We start from the raw sequence: 18767 nt of genomic DNA, 5'->3' as shown, positions 1-18767 counted from the left end.
AAACATTTACTTGCATTTTGCTTGGGTTCAAATGGAGGTACCCCCCTATCACACCCACAGGCTCTCCCTCCTGCCAGGAGCCCTTGCTTCTCCCATCTCAGCAGCTCTGGCCATTCTGGTGACTTTCCCAGGATCCCCCTTGTCTTAGTCTGCTCGGGCTGATATAACAAAATACCACTGGCTGGGCGGCTTCATCAGTAGACATTTATTCCTCACAGTTCTGGAGGCTGGAAGTCTGAGATGAGGGTGCCAGCTTGGTTGGGTTCTGGCTCAAAGACGCCACTTTCTCGCTGTGTCCTCACATGGCCTTTCCTCAGCATGTATGCTGGCAAGAGATCTCTCATCCTTTCGTTCTAAGGGCGCTAATCCCATCATGGGCCCCACACTTCATGATCTCATCTAACCCTAATCACCTCCCAAAGGCCCTTCCCCCCAATACCACCATATTGGGGGTTAAGACTTTGACATATGAATTTTAGGGGGACACAGACATTCAGTCCATAACACCTGCTCGTGCTGGCCCATAGGCGGGCACACCAGGTGAGGGCCTTTCCACAAGGTCCTCCCTGCTGTTGGGCATCATGACTTATTCTTCAGTAGGTTTGCTGGAGGTCCATCTATGAGACCCTGGAGAGATGTCCCAAATGGACCCAGGGGGCTCTGTTTCAGAATGGAGGAAGGAGCTCCTGTAAGAGGGACCCTCCTACACCCCCCACAGAAAACAGCTACAAACTAGAGTAAAAAATGCAAAATATAACTACTGAGCATGCCTGAGGATAAAAACAGAAATATTTTGGAGGGAGGTAAAAATGTGGAGGAAGCAACTGGCATGGGTGAGTTCGCCTTTTGGTTGCTTTTCTCTGAGGACAAGCACAGCTGCAGTGTAGGGTGGGGTGATGAAACGTCTGACGGGAAGGTCCCTCTCTGTGGTCCCTCTGGCTGAAGTAACCAGGGGAAAGAGCCAGGGAAAGCACGGCCATTGGACAGCAAAGGAGGAATGCCAGGAAGGAGAGCCAGATGAGGGCACCCTCAAACCCTGTGTATAAACACTGTCCAAGCCTCTAGCTGCCCTTCAACCTACACCTGCCTGGGACAGACAGAACAATCTGCACTGAGGTTGGAGCTGCTGTCCACTGCAGGTAAGACAGACTTGCAGTCTTAGTTTAGCCATGTGAGTCACCACTAATATGAAACCATCAACACTCTTCAGAGGAATATAACAGAACTCAGAGTCTCCACAGCATAACATTCACAACGTCTGGGATACAATCTAAAATTACTCTACCAGGAAAATGCGACCCACTCTGAAGGGGAGAAATTAACAGAGGGCAACCTCAAGATGACACTGACATTGGAATTGTCAGACAAAGACTTAAAGCAGCTGTTATAATTATGCTTGGTTAGGCAATTACTCTCCTAACGAATGAGGCAATAGGAGACCTCAGCTTATAAATAGAAAATATGGAAAAAAACAAATGGAAACTTTAGAACTGAAAAATATATATTTGAAAAAAACCTTTTAAATCACTGGGATTTAAAAATCCTGGAGTTTAATAGCAGACTCAAGATGAGAGAGGTAAGAGGAAGTGAAGTTGAAGACAGGTCGTTAGAAATTACCTAGTCTGATGAAGAAAAAAAAAGATTTTAAAAAGTGAGAACCTCAGGGACTTGTGGGGCAATGTTAAAAGAGCTAAGATATGGGTAATTGGAGTCTCCAAAGAAGAAGAGAGAAAGGGACTGAAAAAATTATTTAAAGAAATAATGACTCAAAACTTTTCAGTTTGGTAGAAAACATATATTTGTAGATTTAAGAGGTTAACAAAATCCAAAACAATGAGCGCGCACACACAAAACCATGCCTAGACACACCAGAGTCACATTGAAGCCAAAGATAAAAATAAAAATCTTGAAATTCACCTAGAGAAAAATTAAACATTACTTACAAGGGAACGACAATTTGCATAACCACAGGACCCTCATAGGAATTATAGGGACCAGAATCCAGAACACCTTTACGTGCTGAAAGAAAAGCCACTTGTCAACCAAGAATTCTATGTTCACAAAAATATCCTTCAAGAATCAAGGCAAAATAAATATATACCTAGAAGAAGGAAAACTGAGAGGATTTGTTTCCACTAGACCTGCATTGCAAGAGATGATCAATGAGGTTTTTCAGGCTGAAGGGAAATATATGTGTAAATACAAAAGGCTATTTCTCCTCTTAATTTCTTTGAAATACTGTTAGAAGGAAAATTTATAACATTGTCTTATGAGACATACAGTATAAGTAAAACTTATGACAACTATAGTTTAAAATATGGTGGAAGGATCCATTTGGGTGCAAGATTTCTATATTTTTACATAAAAACTGTGAAAAGTAAGGATGTGTCTTGTGAAACCTAGAGCAACTTCTAAGATATAATGCAAAGAGGTATATCTGAATGTTCAGCAGGTAAATTAAAATGGAATTCTATAAAACATTCAACAAATACAAAAAATAAAGAAAGAGGGATAGAGAGCAAGAAACATGTGGGCAAAGAGAAAACAAATAATAAAATGGTAGGCCTAATCTCACCACATCAGTAATTACGTTAGATATTAATGGGCTGAACACTGCAATTAAAGGAGATTATCAGAGTGAATAATAAGACAAGACCCAACCATACATTATTTATAAAAGATATAGTTTAAATATGACACAAGTAGATTGAAAATGAATGGATGGAAAAAAATACCATACAATGGGAGCATAATAAGGTAAGAGTGACTATGTTAATATCAGTGAAATAGACTTTAAGGCCAAAAATATAAAAGAGAGAGACCTTTCATAAAGGTAAAAGAATTGACTCATGAGGGCGACATGACAGTCTTAAATGTGTATGTGCCCAATAATAGATCCCTTAAACACATAAAGCAAAATTTACAGAACTGAAGGGGGAAATAGTTCCATACCATAGTTGGAATATTTCAATACCCCTTTCTCAGCAGATGATGGGGGAAAAGTCAGCAAGACAAAGAGGACCTTGGGAATTCCCTGACAGTCCAGTGGTTAGGACTGGCCACTTTCACAGCAGGGGCCACAGGTTCGATCCTTGGTCTGGGAACTAAAATCCCACTAGCTGCTAGCTGCAAGGTACGGCCAAAAAAAAAAAACAGGAAAAGACAAAGAGGATCTGACCAAGACCCTCGATCACCTTTACCAAATTGCTGTATGTAAAACACTACATCCAACAAACGAAGCAGGGTGGGATCGGAGGCTGCCTCTGACCCAGGGCTGAACCACTCAACAGACAGACTTGAGACCCTAGTACTGCAGAGGTATCAAAGCATATGAAGAAGAAATTAGGAAAGAATTTAATAGATCCCAAAGAAAGCATTAATATAACCGTCTGGGAATGATCAGTGTTTGATTTTCTTACATTTATTTTGTGATGCAGGATCACCCTTGTACTGTCTTTATCTCTAGTGACATGGGATATGAGGCAGCAAAATCTTTGCAGTGTTGCCCCTCTCTCACTCTCATTCACCCGTTTGTTCATATAGGTCCCTCCAGGATGGCACACGGTCCCCTGCCGGCCCCCATAGCCTCTGACTGTAAGAGGGACCCTCTCCTTTTAGACTCAAGGTCACAGACAGGAGTGGAAACCCAGATGGCATTTTCATCCTTCTGTGTGATGCAGAACTGAGAACTTCACACCTGGAAACATCCCTCAAGTGGACTGGAGAAAAAGCAGCACAGGTGACACTGAAATAGGCGGGAGACTTCAACTCAAAACAATACTCCAATTTCCCTTGAAACTCTGAGCTGGGCCAGACTAGCGAATGGTTATGGGAGAGGAGGCCATGCAGAGCTGTAGAGGACCCACAGGGTGACCCAGAGGGGACTGAACTCTGGGAAGGCACCTTGGTTCCCTTGAAAGAAAGTGAGGCTGCTTCAAAACACAGCTCTACATGCTGCCTGCAGGGGCTGGCATTTTCCATTCCCCCTGAAGGATGGGCTGAAAGAATATGAGCTCAAACTACAGTTATTATTTTAAATTGAGATAAAAATCACCATTTTAAAATATGCAATTCAATGGCATTTAGTCCATCTGCAGCGATGTGCCACCATCACCCCTATCCAGTTTCAGAACATTTTCATCCCCCCACAGAAGGAGCCCCGGGAGCCATGTGTAGTCACTCCCCGTTCCTCCCTCCCTCCTGCCCTAGGAAATCAACGTGTTCTGTCTCGGTAGATTTGCACATTCTGGACATTTCAAATAAATGGAATCACACACTATGTGGCCTTCTGTGTCTGGCTGCTTTCACTGAAGAGAATGTTTTCGACATCAAACTGCAGTTTGAGAAACACGAAGCGGCCAAAAAGAAAATTTTTCAAGCAGCAGCCTGGATGCAGAGAAACATCGACGCCATTTCTTTGTGTCCTTTGCAAGCCTGAGGCCTGTGTGCCCAAGAATCGGATGGTGGGAATTTAGCAGAATCACAGTAAGTCTCTCTCCTCTAGCCCAATTCCATTTTTAAAAAAGAAGTACATACAGCATTCAGGTGTTGAGAAATATGTCTAAAGTGTGGACTTTAATTGAAAAGGTTAAATTTTCACATCAGAGCCACTGACGCAGTGTCAGATTGTTAAATAAGGTGAAATACTAATGATGGGGAAAAAAGAAAACAGAAGAATGGGCTGCTAATGCCTCGGGGCACTTCTCCTGCGCTTGTAACATTCTGTGTGTACAGCGAAGAAGCTTCTGGCTCCCCTTCCCAGCCTAAAATTAAGACAGATGACAGGCGCTGTTTCTAGGTTTCTATGGAGACATCTGTGATGTCATAGACTGCTCCCAGGACCCCTTAGGATTTGGAGCTTGGGAAGCTGGTCTTCTCCCGGCCTGTGCTTGGACCTGAACATCCATGACTGGGGCTGTGTTCCCCTCGACACCCTGCTCCAGACCCGGAGGATAGGTCCAAGTCATCATTCAGGTGGCCACACTTGGCCCTCTGCTCCACGTTCCCGATGTTACCGATCAGAGCCAGCACGCCCAAGAAGAAAAGTCCGGTGCCCAACTGGGTAGAGGAGGGCCTGATCGTCCTACGGCAAGTGGCCAGCCGGAACGAACAGACCCCAGCATGGAAACTTCGCCAAAAAGAGCGCTCCCTCAGCAAGTCAGCTCAGGCCATCAACCGCTACTACAGGAAGATGGTACGGAGCCTCGGGAGAAAGGATGGCCCGGCCACACGCAGGTCATCAGTAGATGACCTGCTTCTCCCACTGGAAGAAAGGCCTTGAGGGTGGGGGGCTAACAAGAGCATCCCAAATCAGCTTGGCTGATGGATTACAAGGGGTGGATTCTGGGAGTGGATGGAGACTGGGAGAGAAGATGCAGTGTCTGCTCTGAGCCTTCCTTAGGGAAGTCTTGAGAAGGAGGGAATGGGGAGGAGAGAAAATAAGGAAGAGAAAGCGCGGGCGGGAAGGTTCAGGCAGGTACCACGCGCTGGGGGAGACTGGAGAGCCACCACACTCCCCAGGGCCCTCCGAAGTGGACTTGACTCTGGGCTCAGCCGACCACAACTTCTAAAGCAAGGTCCCCACGGCCCTCATCAAGCAGCCAGTTTTCCGGGTGGGGACATCCCACTGTGGTCGGCACACACGGCAGGCCCTGGTGCTCCGCCAGAAGATGGAGAGGGGCTTCCCGGGTCCCTCTTCTCCTGCTGGTCTCATCTTCCTGCTCCTCAGAGAGATTTCAACAAGGACACCAGCCCCCAGGACAGCGGCTTCCTGTCTGAAATGGAGGAGCTTTGGCACAAGTTTCTCACACGTCCGGGCTGTCCCCAGTTCAGCACCAGGTCCACGTCCATGACCCACTATGGTGAGCGTGCCCAGCGGGGCCCCACGTGGGCAGCCCCCCCTCCACCCAACCACTCAACCCAGCCATCGGAGTCCGGGACCCGGGTCCTGGCACACAGCAGCCTGCGGGGGTGGCCAGAGGGGACGTGTGCAGTGGCCACAGCTGCTGCTTCTGAAATTGGCTCTCAGCTGAGGCCAGAGTGGGAGGGGGGAGGGAGGGAAGGAAAGGCCTGTATTTCTGGTCTCCCAGCCCTCTTGCTTTTTCTGTGGCCTCACTCACCAAGATTCAATAGAGCTGGGACAGGGGAGGAGAAGGCTGAAGGTTCTGGAAGCTTCAGGAAAGAGGTCCACAGGGCCAAAGGCAGCTCATTAGGGACCAAGCCCTGAAAGGAGCCTTAGCAAGACTCTCGTCTAAGCCTACGTTGCTCTGATATGGATAAGAGGCTCCGAGAGGGCAGCTAAGGTCCCAGCCGTCACCCGAGTGGCATCGGTCAGGCCAGGTGTCATCCCAGACCTCCAGCTCCAGGACCTAGGCTACTCCCATTTCCCCACACACGGCATTTTCCTTAGTGGTGTTGACGTCGAGGCCGAGTGCCTGCAGCCAGCAACTGGGGTCCTGTCTGTGGATCTCAGGCGGCAGTCAGGCAAAAGTAGGGCCCCGCCCACCCGTCCAGGCTCTAAGCTTCCCTTTCTCAGTGCCGGGGCCTCAGAGAGCAGCCAGCACTCCAGGACTTAGAGGAGGAGCCACTTTTACAGGAGAGAACGGGGCTGCCCTCCAGGGAAGGGAATGCACCAGATTGCAGAGATTAGGTTGTACCTGATCAGTTCCAGGTGGACACACCAGTGGCCGGTAGGGGGACAGAACTACGTTTCGACTCAGTGGCGTAGTCCAATCCTATGCATCCGCTGAGAAAGCCACCTTGACCCCTACCCAGCATGTAAAAGGAAAGGAAATACTAGTCTCTGTCCTGGAGGTCTTGGGAAGACTCGGCCTTAGCCGTCATCTGTTGGCACGTTTACCATCCTGCAGGTTCAGCCACGACTCTCGATCTCCCCGAGGACAGGTGCATCAGCTCTGAGACCTGGAAGGTGACTGAGGACCTGCTCTCTGGTCAGGAGGGCTTGGACATGAAGGTGGACGGTGAGGACGGGCCTGCTGGGCACGTGTGACCCATGGGGTTCTCTCCTCGGACCCCAGCTCTGAGGTCCTCTGCCTTCACCTGCAGGGACCCCTGCTCCCCGCAGAGCCACCCGATCATGCCCCATGGAACTCCCTTCCTAGGACCGCCTGCCTGGCCCTATGTACCTTACACAGGCTCCTGGGATGCATCCCTCCTTGATTAGAGGGACCCACATGCACTGTTCCTACAGACAAACACTTTTGTTTATCCAGAGGTGAAATCCACCCCCAGACGCCTCCTTTGCCTGAATTCAAGGAAGCTCCTCAAAAGTGTCCCCTGTGCACAGGGCAGAGTCAGGATGTCCCCTCTTGTCCTGACCCCCAGGCTCTGGGAATCTTGAAGGGTGCTTTGATGCCTCTCATACACACTGGGCTGGGTGTAGGGGACGGACAAGGATGTAGAGGAGCCCAGCTGGGCAGGGAAAGGTTTCAGGGGGAATCTTGAAAGGGGGATGTTATGGAAGATCCGGGGCAACTCAGCTGGGAGAGAGTCTGACCGACCCCTCCCGCCCCGCCCCGCCTCTTGACAGGCTGCCAGCTTCCCTTTAGCAAGAGTGTCTGCGAGTTCAATTACCTTCGGAAGAAGAGTGAAGCCCAGGTGTTGAGCCCGGCCCCCAGCAACCCGGTCCTAGGGCAGAGCTACCCAAGGAAGTGGGTACCTTGGTACATCTCCGTCATCCACGAGAAGGTACGGCCGAGCGCGGAGCCTGGGCACGGATCCTGGTCCTGGCGCCCCGGCTCCACCTCCTGCCCGAGAGGATGCCCGACCCTGGGGGCTCTTGTTCTAGTATCTGTTTGGCTGTGTAAGCAGGTCCCAAACATGGCCTGAACTGACATCCAGACGCCCTCCCATGGCTTCTACGAATCAGATGTTTGACCAGCCTAGGTCCTGCCCATCTTCATCCCTGTGGGGGGGCAGTTCAGGCTGGCCTGTACGTCACCCACTCTTACACAGCTCCCCCCATGAGTCAAGACCTTCAACATCCATATATTCTTTAAAATAGTAATAACCAGCTTGATGGGCAATGATCTCCCTACGGGTTGACTCATCGTGGTATCATTTTTTCATACATGTTTATGAGAGGGACTGGCCCATAATTTACCCGCCTTGTCATTCCCTGCTTGCTTTTGGTGTCAGAGTTTTCTGGCCTCATAACAACAACAAAAGTTGGAAAGTTTTCGCTCTTTTTCTGTTTTCTGGAAGAGTTTGCCTACGGTTGGTGTTACTCCTTTGTTAAATTCTGAAGAATTCATCGTTGAAGCCGTCTGTACCTGGCAATTTCTTACAGGGTTGGTTTTTAAAATAACAAATTCAATTCCTTTTAAGATATTCCAACTTCCTTTTCTCTCGTTTCAGTTTTGGTAAGCGATGTTTTTCTAGGAATGTGCCCATTTCATGTAAATTTTCAAATCTGTGAGCCTAACTCTGTGCACGAGTCTCTTGGCATTATTCCTCCCAAGTCTGGAGAAGATTCCGCAGAACATTGCCTGTTATTTTTGTTCCTGACATCGTTAACTTGTGCCTTCTCTCTTTTTCTCTCCACCAGTCTTATCAATGTTAAAAGTCTTCTTTTAGGGGATTCCCTGGTGGCGCAGTGGTTGGGAGTCTGCCTGCCGATGCAGCGGACACGGGTTCGTGCCCCGGTCCGGGAAGATCCCACATGCCGCGGAGCAGCTGGGCCCGTGAGCCATGGCCGCTGAGCCTGGGCGTCCGGAGCCTGTTGCTCCGCAACGGGAGAAGCCACAGCAGTGAGAGGCCCGCGTACCGCAAAAGAAAAGAAAAAAAAAATCTTCTCTTAGAATCAGCTTCATGGGTTTTTTTTTTTTTAACGTTTTTGTTTTAAACTCGTGAAACTCTAGTGACAATTATGGAAATGTCACACAAAATGCTGGGTAGTTGGTGGGCACACAATGGGGACTCACGAGCCCTGATAGTGTGGGTGCATGAGTATTCATTTTAGCTTTATTTCCGAAACTGTACCTCTAATTTTATGATAGATTTCACAATTTGTTTTCTTTAGAGTTCAGAATTTAAAAAGTATCCATACCATTGGAACAAGCAATTCCACTTTTGGAAAATAGCCTGAGGATATAATCAGATAGCGTCTCACAGGTATACGTAAAAGGATGCTCTTTGCAGTGCTGCTAGGAAAAGGAATTCCAGCGGAAGGGCTGCAGGCTGGGCTGCCACCAGGGGTTCACAACATGTCCTCAGGGTCCTCGTTCCCTCACCTCTGTGTTCGTCTGCCCTGTGGTAGGTAGCACCACCTGCAGAAGCAAGGTTGTGCTGTTGCAAAGTTAGCAGCCCCAGAGGAAAGGAGCATCCCCTTCCCGGGAACCATGTCTGGTTTGGACACATGGTGTTTAAATCACCATGGCCTGGGTGAAGAAATGGGATTTCTCCATGACTATTTTAGCATAATACTATAAATAATTCCCATATACCCTCCAGATTCCCCGAATGTTAAAATGTTGCCGATTTGCCCTGTCCTCCTCTCCCCCCCGTACCCCATCTCCCTATATCATCCATTCTTGTCCTGAGTTTTAAAAATTCTCTTCCTGGGCTTCCCTGGTGGCACAGTGGTTGGGAGTCCGCCTGCCGATGAAGGGGACGTGGGTTCGTGCCCCGGTCTGGGAAGATCCCACGTGCCGCAGGGCGGCTGGGCCCGTGAGCCATGGCCGCTGAGCCTGGGCGTCCGGAGCCTGTGCGCCGCAGCGGGAGAGGCCGCATCAAAGAGAGGCCCGCATACAGGGAAAAACAAAAATTCTCTTCCTGCTATGTTCTTTAGGCTAAATTTCCAGTTCTTTTTCTGAATTCTTGAGATGGATACTTAGATCTTTGATTTTCCATTGTTTCCCCTAATCCATGCATTCGAAGGCTATAAATCTGTCCTTAATCACAGCTTTCTATTCGCCCGTCTTGACGTGTCCAAATGTTTGCTATCATTCAGTTTAAAATATCTTCCAACTTCCTTTGTGACTTCTTCTTGGACTCGTGGACTCCGTGGAAGCCTATCACTTAACTTCTAGTTATCTTTTCCTTCTAGAATTCTGTCCCTGACCCCTTCCCTCTTGCCTGGAGAATCCCCTTTAGTATTTCTCTCAGTTGTTCAGCTCTGCTGGCAATGAATTCTTCCAGTTACTGTTTGTCCAAAAACACCTTTATTTTGTCTTCAGTTTTGAATAATTGAGGGCATGGAGGATTTGAGAGTGGATGGTTGAGGGGCAGTGAGCCCAGCCCTGACAAGCCCCTTGGAGGTGGTCCTCGGAGGGGGTGCTGGTTAGGTGTCCTCGGTCACACCTGGGGGCTGAGCGGGAGCCAGGCCTGGAGATCCCCGGGCAAGGGTGGCCCTTAAGCAGGAGGTGGCTGGGGATGGGGAGTCGGGGGTGCAGGGCAGCAGGCCTGCTCTTCCTGGGCCCGGAGCTGCTGCTCTGCTGGGGGCTGGCGGTGCTGGAGGCGGGTCTGAGTGGCTTGACCGCGCCTGGGGCTGCCCTGTTTCTGCCCAGGACCGGTGCCTGTTTGCACTGGGGAAGGAAGTCCAGCGCCTCTCCGAGCTGGAGGTGCAGGTTCAGAAGAAAGACGCGGAGATCCTGGCTCTCCAGGAGGAGAGGGAGGCCTTGAGAAAGCAGCTGAAATGCCTCCTGAAGAGCAAAAGCCAGGAGGCCTCGCTGAGCGAGGTCATGACGGTGAGCAGAGGCAGGCGCTCCGCGGGCGGCGGTGGCTTGGATTAGCCTGATCTGTCCTAGCTGTGGGGGTTCCGTGTCCTTGCCTGTAACGTCGGGGTGGGCCCCCACCCTTCCCCCAGGTCTGGGGGGCGCCCTGGAGGAGGCAGGTCGGGGTAGGGCTCTGTGTGGCCCAGGGGAGCAGTCCCCGAGTCTGAGAGCTGACTTCTTTCACGTCTGGGGATACAGCCAGTGTTTATGCTGGGTCCTCGCGTGAAGTGGGGACTGGAGGCTTCCGACCATCACCGGACCCTCTGGCCGCCGCCAGAAAAGCTACCCAGGCACCAATGGTGGGGGACTGGTGGGCGGGGACAGCAGGAGTCTGGAGAGGCCTGGAAGCATCGTCCTGTGACCCCCATTCCCCGGCCTCCTGGGGGCTGTCAGACAGGCGTGAGCGGCAGTGCAGGGCGGTGACCTGCGGGCACGTCTGAGGTCGGGCCCTGCCAAACTCCTCCAGACGAGCGTGCTTGTTACTGCCAGGCCACTTGCCAGGGCTGCTCCTGGGGGGGGGGGCGCGGAGCCAGAAACAATACGGCCCCCCAGGGCTGCCATCTGCACACTGTGGCCCCCTGCCCACCGACAGCGCACCCCTGGCAGGAGGACGGTGGGTCCGCCTTCCAGGAAGACAGGTCTCGGCGGCGCGGCCCCTGGGGGAGCTGAAGGCGCAGATTGAAACCCTGAGGCTCCCACGGGCCTCTTGCAGGAGTGGCCGGCGGAGTCAGCGCTGAAGCTGCAGGGGAGACTGAACACACTTAGGACCTTCTTCGGAGGCAAGGAGGAGCCGGAGCACAGGCAGCAGGTGCGGGCTGGCCGGGGCCTCCTCTCCCAGGCTGCCCACGCGATGCCCAGGCCACAGGCTCCCACCTGCTGTCCGCACCCGGTGGTCCCCACCCAGGCAAAACCCTCGGCCACACTGGAGGGGAGCAGGGGAGGGGTGATGGGGCAGCTCCTGGAGATGTAGCCCCGGCCCCGCCCCCTGGGGGCCCCCTTCGCAGTGCACCCTCTGCCCCCGTGAATGGCCGAGCCCCTTTCCACGGGGGTCCCGCAGTCCTGCCCAGCATGCCCGTCCCTCCCCCAGAAGCAGGGAGAGCACGCCATGACCGACAGAGGCAAGGACCTGGAAGGAGGCAGCTACGAGGAGGAAGAAGGCCTGGAACGGGAGGCCGACCCGGCGGCGGACGAGGGGGCGAGGGCCAGTGCCAGCAGGAAGGGGATTCTGCAGGAGAAGGCGGCGACGGTGGTGGCCGCAGAGGGCGCCATGGAGGGGGAGGCCGCGGGCGGGAAGAGGGCTGCCTCCATGGCCCACACCTTCACGGGGGAGCTGAGAGCCCAGCTGGAGGGGCATGAAGAGCTGGTCCGGGAGTTCCAGTTCCAGCTCGAGATCACGAGGACAAGACACTCCCTGGCAACAGGTGGGAAGTTGGAGGATGGTGAGGCGGGGCCCGCAGCGAGCATGCCCAGCTCTGCCGGCTTTGCCCCGTGTCCCTCTCAGCCGGGACCATGTGGCGGCGGCACTGGAGTCCCGGGGTGGGAGCCAGCAGCCCTCAGCCTGCAGTCTCAGCCTGGAGCCCCCGGGATGATGCGGTGACCAGCACCCTCTCCTCCCCTCTCACTGTCGCCTCACCCAGGAGCCATCATGTCTTTACAACGACAAGTGGAAATCCAAGAGTCCCAGCTGCAGAGCTTCAAAACGGAGAACGAGGCCTTGCAGAAGGAGCTGCGAGAGCGGAAGCAGCAGCTGCAAGCCATGTCCGACAAGGTGGCGGTGTCCTCCGTCACGTCACAGGTGTCCTCCCTCTGGGGCTCTGGGACCGGTGCCATCTGTCCCATCCCCCTGATGGAGGCGCTTGACTAGGGAGCTGATAGTGGCAGAGCTGGGGTTCACACCCTGCCCCGCCGTGCTCTGTGCTGCCCTCTGTTCCCAGCTGTCATCTCTGTCTCCTGGGCTACTGGGTTCCTGGCCATTTCTCAAGCATCTCCTGGCCCCTGGGTCCCAGGGCTGAGACCCCCATGGACCTTAGGGATATCACCAATGCACTGAAGCATTTGTATTTTTTAATTTAATTTTATATTTTGGCCCGCTGAATGACTTGCAGGATCTTAGTTCCCCGACAGGGATTGAACCCGGGCCCTTGGCAATGAAAGCATGCGTGGAGTCCTAGCCACTGGACCACCAGGGAATTCCCTGAAGCATTTTTAGCTTTTATTTTTATCCGAGTTTTTCGTGCACAAAGCTGCACAGCTTAAGGAACAAGAGTTCCACGGGCTGATTGTGCGAAACAGGAGTCTGACCCTTCTCGTTCTCATTTGCCCATCCCCCAGGACAACTGCTTTCAACTCTTCTAGCTGATTCTTGAAGGCTGGCTCTTCGTATCTCGAGATTGCATGCTTACAATGCCCATTCTAGATGTTTCTCCATCTTGGCATCATCTAACGCTTCCCTCTTTCCTCGCTTGCCTCCCCAGCCCGGGAACTCCTCCCTGTCCCTGTACTATTCCATCACAGCGTCAGTGAGTGGACGCTGCATTTACATCATTGAGACGGTTATCAGGTGCAAACGCACGTGACCGAAACACACGTTTTGTGAAACAGTATTAAGAGCCATAAACCACATTTTAAAGCCGCTGCCGTCCACGTCTTTTCTCTTTCTTGACCTACTCCCATATTTTCACTGGAGCACATCCTTCAGTAGTTTTTTGAGAAAGATGAGTGAAGGTAAAATTTGGGGGACATCGTAAGGACATTCTGCAAATGTCCTTCTTCTACACATTAATAGAATTTGGTTGGAATAGAATTCCGGTATGGCAAGCACTTTCCCTCAGCAGTGTGAAGGCATTGCTCCACGTGTCCGAGCTTCTAGGGTTCCTGGTGGGAAGCCCAAACTCAGCCTGACTTGTGCTTTCTTACAACTCAGTTTTTGGTGGTGCTTCGTTTCTCTCTGGAAAATTGCAAGATCCTGCCTTTGTCCCTTATGTGCAGAAGCTTCCATAGTTGGGACTTATTAAGGCTCTGTTTTCATTTGTCCTGGGCGCTCAATGGGCAACTGGAAACTTGTGTCCTTCAGTTCTAGAATTTTTCTTTGTTTATATAGTTTTTATTTCGTTCTCTCTGTTTCCTCTGAACCCTCCTTCTGGCATCTCCATCAATCAGCCAGTGGACCTCCCCTTCTGGTCTCTTTTTTCCTTCCTGTCTGTTCCCTCCTACCTTTCATCGCTTTGTCTTTCTGTTCTTCTTTTATGAGATTTCCTTAACTTTGGCAACAGCCCTCCTCCTGAGCTTTAATTTTGCTCATTTACAGTTCCCAAGATCTTGCTTTTGCTCTCTGAATGTTCCTCCCCCGCTTTTTTGGAAGCACGCTCTCGTCTTGTTTCTCAGTTGCAGTATGTCTCTGACCTCGCTGAGAGCGTAAGTGATAATTATGGGTTTTGGCTTCTCGTGCCATTTCTGCCTCCTATAAGCTCTTTTTGTAAGTCTGGTTTTGGTTTCTGTTATTCCTGCAAGAATCTTGCTCCAAGGTCAGAGCTGCCTGGAATCTCTGAGCCCCTGAGGGATCATTTTGTGCTTCACGGCAGAGAGCTGGTCCTGGGCGTTTCAGTAGAGAGTTAGTTCAGTGGTCATGTTGTTGGGTCTCTCCTCTTGGTTTGCCCAGATTCTCCTGGAATCTGGGAAACTGGGAAAATTCCTTTCCCGGAAAGTAAAGGCCCAGCTGCCGGTGTTTTAGGACCAAGTCGGGCAGAGGCTGCAGTCTCCACATTCAGCCCCCACAACCTGCGCCTGGAGCTGGGGGTCTCCACCAAGTGAGCCTGGCATCTCCCAGGCCAGAGACCCCCTGCGGCCCCCCGGCATCAAGTCTCCTGCCAGGTGGAAAAGGGGCAGGCGCTCGGCAGCTCCTGGTCAGGGACGAGTCTGCGGCTCCTGGTTTCTGAAACGATGTTCCTCGTCGTGTTGGTTTCCACGTCCAGAACAGCCCAGCACCACCAATTTCTGAGATTTCCAGGGACTCTGACAGCTCTCCCCACTGCTGGCTCTGGAGCCAGCTTCCCAAGTGTGTTTGGTGCCGCCCATCCTCCCCTCCCTTCCAGCAGAAACCAACCACGGAGCTTTTGTCTTACTGAGGTTCAGGGAGGGGGCTGTCTGGTGTTTCACCCCCAGCCCCTGAGCGAAGCCCCCTCTGCCTTGCAGTTCTCCAACCTCCGGGAAGACAAGAAACACGAGGAGATGATGGGACAGATTGAGAAGGACAACTTTCTCCTCCGACAGGTGCCCGCGGGGTGGTGAGGGGGCAGCCGCAGGCCCGGATGGTGACGGTGGGGGGAGAGGAAGCTGGCAGATCCCTCACCGCTGGGCAGCACCCCATTCAGCAAATCCAGAAGCACAGACGCCCACAGGGGTCCCTGCCACGGCCGGGGCCGGGCTGACTTGAAGAGCTCAGGGAGAGGTGGCCATCATCAGGGGAAGGAGGCGGGGCAGGTGGGCCTACTGCGCCGTCTCTCCGGCCCCCAGCAAGTGTCAGAGCTGGAGAAGGAACTGGTCAAGCGGGAACGAACCATCTCGGAGTTGGAGGCCAAGGTCAGCCAGCTGCAGGCCCAGGTGAACCAGAGCCAGGACCATCTGCAGAGGCGGAAGCAGCTGCAGGAGGAGATGCAGAACAAGAATGAGATGATCCAGCGGGCGGAACAGCAGGCCCTCGTGGCCCTGGAGAGCGCCCAGTCCAGGGTACGCCCGGCTCCCCCTCCTGAGGGCCTGCTCCGGGGCCCTCGCCCAGCGCCGCCCAGCGCCGACCCCGGGGACTGTGCACGGGTGCTCTGGCTCACCCCCCACCCCTTGCGTCCAGGAATGCTGGTGGAGGAGGGGGCAAGGGTGCAATGTGCGTGGCAGCCTTAGACGTAGGAGCCGGAGGACGCCGGGTGTCGGGGCTTTGTCTATGGAGGAGCCCCTTGGGTTGTGCTGTGAAAGGGACCCAGGGGTGTAGGTGGCCAGCCAGGAAGGAGAAGGGCTCTGAGGTGGGAGAGAAGCAGTAATAATAATGCCATCCATGTATAACTTAGAGAGCACTTGCTGTGGGTCAGGTGCTGTCCGGAGCAGTTATTAAGGCATTCAACCCTGTTAACAAAGCTGGGATGTGGCTTTCATGAGTGTCCTCACCCGATAGATAGGAACCTGCAGCAGAGAGGGTAGATGGTCTATCTGAGGTCCCAGAGCTGTGTGGACGTGGTGCTAGGGTGTGAAGTGCAGGGTCCCCATTCTGAGATCCCCATTAGATGTGAGCAAACGCGTGGGGCAGGGGATTTAGGAGGAATCCGTCAGAGATCTGACTTGATTTAGAATCCAAAACCAGCAAAGGTAAAGGCCCCAAGCGTGCAGGCTTTTGAAATAACATTTTCCCCACTCACCCACCAGGAGTGCCACCTGTACCTAGCCGTGTTCTCCATCCTGTTGGGGCCGGCCTCCTGCTGGCCAGCTGACAGCATCACTGAGCCCCTCCCCCTTGCCTGTTATCTTTTATAAAACTGTGTTTCCCATCCAGCAGCATTCCCAGCTAAATTGCTAGATGGGTGACTATGTATAGATGGTTCCATTTCTAGTGGGTTTGGTGGAGCCCAGAATGCTGTGTTGAGAAAGATTCTGAGGCTCAGTCTGGGGTCAGCAGGAAGTAGTGCCATGACCGGTGAGTGATGCCTGAGACAGGCCCGGGTGTGGGGCACCGTGGATGGTTGCCCCAGGTGACTACCACCCCTTACCCAGCAGGAGGCACCTCTGGTACGGAGGGCGAGCCCCCATTTCCCTCATGACCCCTGTACCTAGCATGGTGCCTGGCACAGAGCTGGCGTTAATCCATGTTGGAAAGAAGGAAAGGAAGCCCTCTGCCCCCTCAAAGTCCAGGGGCTTGTGGCACCCCTGTCCCAGAGGCAAAGTGGACCGACTTGCGTGGCATTAGGCAAAGCCACATCTCTCCAGCGTGGCTCTCCCTCAGCATTTCTACATTGGCAGGGCCCCCGGACACTGAGGGTGAGAAGCTGGAGCTGAGCTTGTCACCGTGACTTGGGGGACACTGTCTGAGGGCTTCTGGGGTACAGATCGGAGGAGTTTATCCTGAACTTACTGGGAGGCATGATTCACTGTCCTTTGTGGAGGTGGGCTGGGGCCCTGAGCACCCACAAGGGTGCTGATGGCGGAAAAAGACTAGACAGCCTCAGTGGTCCATTCCGCTTAACGCCTGGTTAACCGTTTAATGCAGACGCCCACAGCATGGAGGAAGGGAGGGCGTACAATGACCAAAGGGGGGCTAACGGAGTCTGCAGGACGTTTTCTGCGCCACTGACAGTGTCCTGGGGGTCAGCAGGAGACTGTGGCTGAAGCTCCTTCAGGAAAGCGGGGGAAGGTCTGGGGGTCATTTGGAGATTTTTGTTGGTTTGTTTTGTTTTTTTGCAGTACGCGGGCCTCTCACTGTTGTGGCCTCTCCCGTTGCGGAGCACAGGCTCCGGACGCGCAGGCTCAGCGGCCATGGCTCACGGGCCCAGCCGCTCCGCGGCATGTGGGATCTTCCCGGACTGGGGCACGAACCCGCGTCCCCTGCATCGGCAGGTGGACTGTCAACCACTGCGCCACCAGGGAAGCCCCGGAGCTTTTGTTTTGTTTTGACCACATGCAGGTTTTGCTTTTGCAATTAAAAACAAACAAACAACAAAAGCTTGGTGTGGTAGAAAGTCTTTGCACTTTGGTGTTAAGCTTCCTGGGTCCAGGTGGTGATCTGGCACCTTCTAGCTCTAAGGCGACCACGCTGACCTCTCCCACCCTGATTCCATTTCCTAAAGCCAGGAAAAATGAGGCCAGGTCTACCTTCCCTAGAACCTCAGCGAGGTGGCAGGTGTGGAGGGTGCTGCCTCCTCCGCCAAAGGTGAGCTTGGTCATTTTCCCTGTGCTCACAGCTCGAAAGACTAAGAAACAAGATCGTCCAGGCCACCTTCGACACCATAGAATTCAAGTCCTTGGCCACCGAGATCTCTGACAATGACATCCTGGAAGCCTTGCAGGTATATCCAGCCTCCTTGTCCCCGGGGCCACGTCTCCACGCCAGCGCTCCAGGGTCTGCAGCTGGGGGCAGAGGGGAGAGGCCTGGATGGGATGCTAGGGACCCCCATTCTTGTCCTGGTGGTGTCACCCTTTGACCGTGACCCCAGAACAGTCCTCTCTCTCTGCTTAGGCAGGGGGCACTAGGTCTCCCGAACGGGTGGCAATGTCCCCGAGCTGCTCTCTCAGCATTCAGCGCCCAGCAGCAGCTGCTGCAAACCCACCCAGTGCAGTAGGGAGGGGACCGAGCTGCTGGGTCCTGGGCATGTTCCTGCAGCAGGAGCCCATCCCCAGGCTCTGCCCAGCTCAGCCTCCTCCAAGGATGCTACTTTGCAGCTCCGCCTGGCCTCCGCCGGAATCCCTGCTGAGCCAGGAGTCTGGCACAGACCCTCTCCGCGGCCTTGGTCCATGCCGGCTCCTCACCGACAGGCAGAGGCCTCAGAGGGGCAGGGCGGCGAAGGGGAAACAGTGCAGCTTTGGGGCGGCAGGAGTGAGTCACCACCTTCTGGACCTTAGCTTCAAAGCTGTGGGCCGGTCACTTGACTTCGCTGAGCCGTAGACCTTCCCTCTGTACCCGGGACAGCGTGCCTGCCTTCCAGGCACCACGGGGCCCACAGCTCTGGGAGGAAAGCACCTGAAAGACAGGTGCTCCGTGCGGGGCCCCAAGCCTCCTTCGACAGCACAGCCCTAGACCCCAGCAGCTACCCATGACCTGCCACCGGCCCACATTTCCCTGGGGCTTGGTTCCTTTCCTCTGTGAGGTGGGGCGGGGAGTTAATGGTGCTCTTGTAGGGTGGCCACAGTCCTCAGGGCAGAGGGGACCTCTGCATGGGGACCTGGGGAGAGGTCTCTGTTGTTTGGGGCCTGGGGCCTGGTTACTGTTGTTTGTGGGAGGGGAAGAGGGAGGAAGGAGAGAGGGGGGAAGGAGAGAGAAGATGGGAGGGATGGGGGATG

General features: G+C 53.3%; 1 protein-coding gene across 1 annotated transcript in view; it reads left to right on the top strand.

Moving 5' to 3' along the window:
* Positions 1 to 5008: 5008 nt before the first annotated feature.
* Positions 5009 to 18767, top strand: part of CCDC27 (coiled-coil domain containing 27) — a 14636-nt gene continuing 877 nt past the window's right edge. Inside the window, exons 1-11 of the mRNA XM_024760245.1 lie at positions 5009 to 5194; positions 5729 to 5861; positions 6870 to 6980; positions 7550 to 7707; positions 10527 to 10706; positions 11446 to 11541; positions 11821 to 12154; positions 12371 to 12501; positions 14925 to 15002; positions 15246 to 15458; positions 17672 to 17776. Of these exons, the coding sequence (XP_024616013.1) occupies positions 5009 to 5194; positions 5729 to 5861; positions 6870 to 6980; positions 7550 to 7707; positions 10527 to 10706; positions 11446 to 11541; positions 11821 to 12154; positions 12371 to 12501; positions 14925 to 15002; positions 15246 to 15458; positions 17672 to 17776 (1725 nt within the window). The remainder of the gene's footprint in view (positions 5195 to 5728; positions 5862 to 6869; positions 6981 to 7549; positions 7708 to 10526; positions 10707 to 11445; positions 11542 to 11820; positions 12155 to 12370; positions 12502 to 14924; positions 15003 to 15245; positions 15459 to 17671; positions 17777 to 18767) is intronic.

This window comes from Neophocaena asiaeorientalis, unplaced genomic scaffold (assembly GCF_003031525.2).
Source record: "Neophocaena asiaeorientalis asiaeorientalis breed wild unplaced genomic scaffold, Neophocaena_asiaeorientalis_V1.1 scaffold489, whole genome shotgun sequence".
Taxonomy (NCBI): domain Eukaryota; kingdom Metazoa; phylum Chordata; class Mammalia; order Artiodactyla; family Phocoenidae; genus Neophocaena; species Neophocaena asiaeorientalis.
The sequence above is the reverse complement of the archived record's forward strand: the minus strand, read 5'-3'. Positions and strand labels throughout refer to the sequence as shown.